Source organism: Salvelinus sp. IW2-2015, unplaced genomic scaffold (assembly GCF_002910315.2).
Source record: "Salvelinus sp. IW2-2015 unplaced genomic scaffold, ASM291031v2 Un_scaffold5380, whole genome shotgun sequence".
NCBI lineage: Eukaryota > Metazoa > Chordata > Actinopteri > Salmoniformes > Salmonidae > Salvelinus > Salvelinus sp. IW2-2015.
The window spans coordinates 6290-8777 of NW_019946645.1; the positions used below are offsets into that span (position 1 = coordinate 6290).

The following is a 2488-nucleotide window of genomic DNA, read 5'->3' on the forward strand; positions in this document are numbered from 1 at the left end:
TATGCAGCGTGGTAAGTGTTTGTCATATTTTAATAATAAACTGAACACTACAAAATACAAAAATAACAAAGTGAATGATAACGAAAAACAGAAACAGTCCTGAATGGTGACACAAACACAAAAACAGGAAAAAACCACCCACAACACAATGGACAACAGGCTACCTAAATATGGCTCCCAATCAGAGACAACGATAAACAGCTGCCTCTGATTGGGAACCACACCAGGCCAAACACATAGAAAACAAACAACCTAGAAAAAAGAACATAGAGACTGCCCACCCCAACTCACGCCCTGACCAACCTAACACAAAGACATAAAAAAGAAACTAAGGTCAGAGCGTGACACCGTGCAGTACTGAGGTGCAACATGCACTCACTCAAAAACAATATCCCACAAAGCAGGTGGGAGAAAGGGCTTCCTAAATATGATCCCCATTTACAGGCAACGATTACCAGCTGCCTCTAATTGGGAACCATAGAAAATAAATGACTAGAACACGCTCTGACCTAAACACCATAGAGAACCGAGGGCTCTCTATGGTCAGGGAGTGACAGGATGTTACACACTAAAATGTTTATTGATAGATATATTTATGTGGAAACAATCTACTCTAAATTCAAGTATCAACATGATCAGTATATCAAACTGGACGTCTAAACCCCCAATGTACTTACATGTGACAGTGAGAGTCTCTTCAGCAGAGGGGAGATCCTCATGGCCTTCTACAGCACAGGAGTATCTGCCTGTATCCTCACTGCTGACTGAGAATAGGTTATAGACAGGAGAGTAGGTGTTGCTGTTTGGTATAGGCTGTCCATTCTTATACCAACTGAAGGCTGTGATGGGGTCCAGTGTACAGTTGGTTCTACATGTCAGTGTGACTCTCTCCCCCTCTGACACAGATGTAGGATCCATYTCCAACACAACATCTAGAGTAAAAGGAAACAAATTATTAATATCCTCCTATATATGTCATTTTATGTGAAATACTAGATTTGATATTTTTCCATCACATACCACTACTGTGTCTGTATGACTGCCCTGAAATAAGGTAATTACGGTCATTAATTTGATATATGTAGACAGGACAGTCAAGTCTGTAATAATTTCCACTGTTTTCCAGGAAGTCCTGGGTTCCATAGAATCAATAAAACAGATTAAAACACAACATTCTCATTAGCATACATTCAAAACCCCACTCACATTACATCTATCTAGACATGTGTCATAGATGTGAGATGAGTGACAGATTACCTGTGACAGTCAGGGAGACGGGTGAGCCAGCAGCCTTTTCTCCAGATGTTATGAATCTGAACCTGAACCCAGCAGAGTCACTCAATCTCAGGTCTGTGATTCTCAGGGTACAGTCACTCTCATTATCCCCAAGGTACTCTATATGACCCTCATACCCTGGCACTGAGCTCAGATCTTCAGCGTCCATACCAGACCAGTTAGTAAACCAGAAAGCTTTTTTGATCTCATGATAACTGGGATATGTGTAAGAGCAGGATATGTTCACTGTTGACCCCTTCAAGGCACAGATACTCTGATGGGTGTAAGTCACACTCCAACACTTCTGACCTGAAATACAAGACAATATAACACCTTTATGAAATTCTTAATTACAATATCTACTGTATACACTTATGCTGTTACGTTCCCCAGCAAGAAAACCTAAAATGTAACCAAAACAAAAGTGGGAATTAATAAAAGAGTCACTGACAAAGACAAAAATGAGACCAGTGGGTTCTGAAAGACACTCGTGGAGGTGTCCATTGAAAATTGACTATCAACAACAACTGGAACCAAAAAGACATGAGCGCCCACAACATTTGCTCAAGAAGAGGAAAACAAAATAAAACTCCACATGCCAGCACAGTTGTAACACATACTGACTAACGAGTGTCGCCAATCGGGGCACCCCACCTCCAAATATAAATGGGGGAAAAAAATCAACAATGTTTAAATCATATGCTGTGAAAGTAACCAGGAAGTAACTATCCCCTCAGCTTTGTAGTTTTTAAACTTTGGTAGTTCTTTTTTCATGGGTCTTCAGTGCTCAAAAAGTAGTGCAATGGTGTACAAGTGCAAAAACGTAATGAAAGGTATTTGGTAGAAGAAAATTCATCCATTGAGTGCATTTTCATGAATTTGACTATATATCTTGAAGCTCGTTCAACACTGCGTGGCAAAGCATACGCATCTAAAGCAGAAGTGGACGTCACATTCACAGCAAATTAAATAATGATTGTCTGACAACCTGAAACAAATGTTGTATGTAAAAGTCTACACTTACACACTGCAGGAGAGTGGAGATCCTCATGGCCTTTTACAGCACAGGAGTAACTGTCTGCATCACTAAAGTAGTCTGAGTTCAGGCTGGAAGTGTCCTCCTTTACTTTGTGTCCGTTCTTGTACCAGATGTAGGTGGGGTTGTCAGTCAGAATACAGGTGGTGCTACAGGTCAGTGTCCTCTTCCCTGCCT

At 40.8% G+C, this 2488-nt stretch overlaps 1 protein-coding gene across 1 annotated transcript in view; it reads right to left on the reverse strand.

The window, feature by feature from the left end:
* Positions 1-1094: 1094 nt before the first annotated feature.
* Positions 1095-2488, reverse strand: part of LOC112078193 (uncharacterized) — a 4112-nt gene continuing 2718 nt past the window's right edge. Inside the window, exons 5-6 of the mRNA XM_070441981.1 lie at positions 2300-2486; positions 1095-1584 (exon numbers count right to left, since the gene is read on the reverse strand). Coding sequence (XP_070298082.1) covers positions 1229-1584; positions 2300-2486 — 543 coding nt within the window. The 3' untranslated portion in view covers positions 1095-1228. The remainder of the gene's footprint in view (positions 1585-2299; positions 2487-2488) is intronic.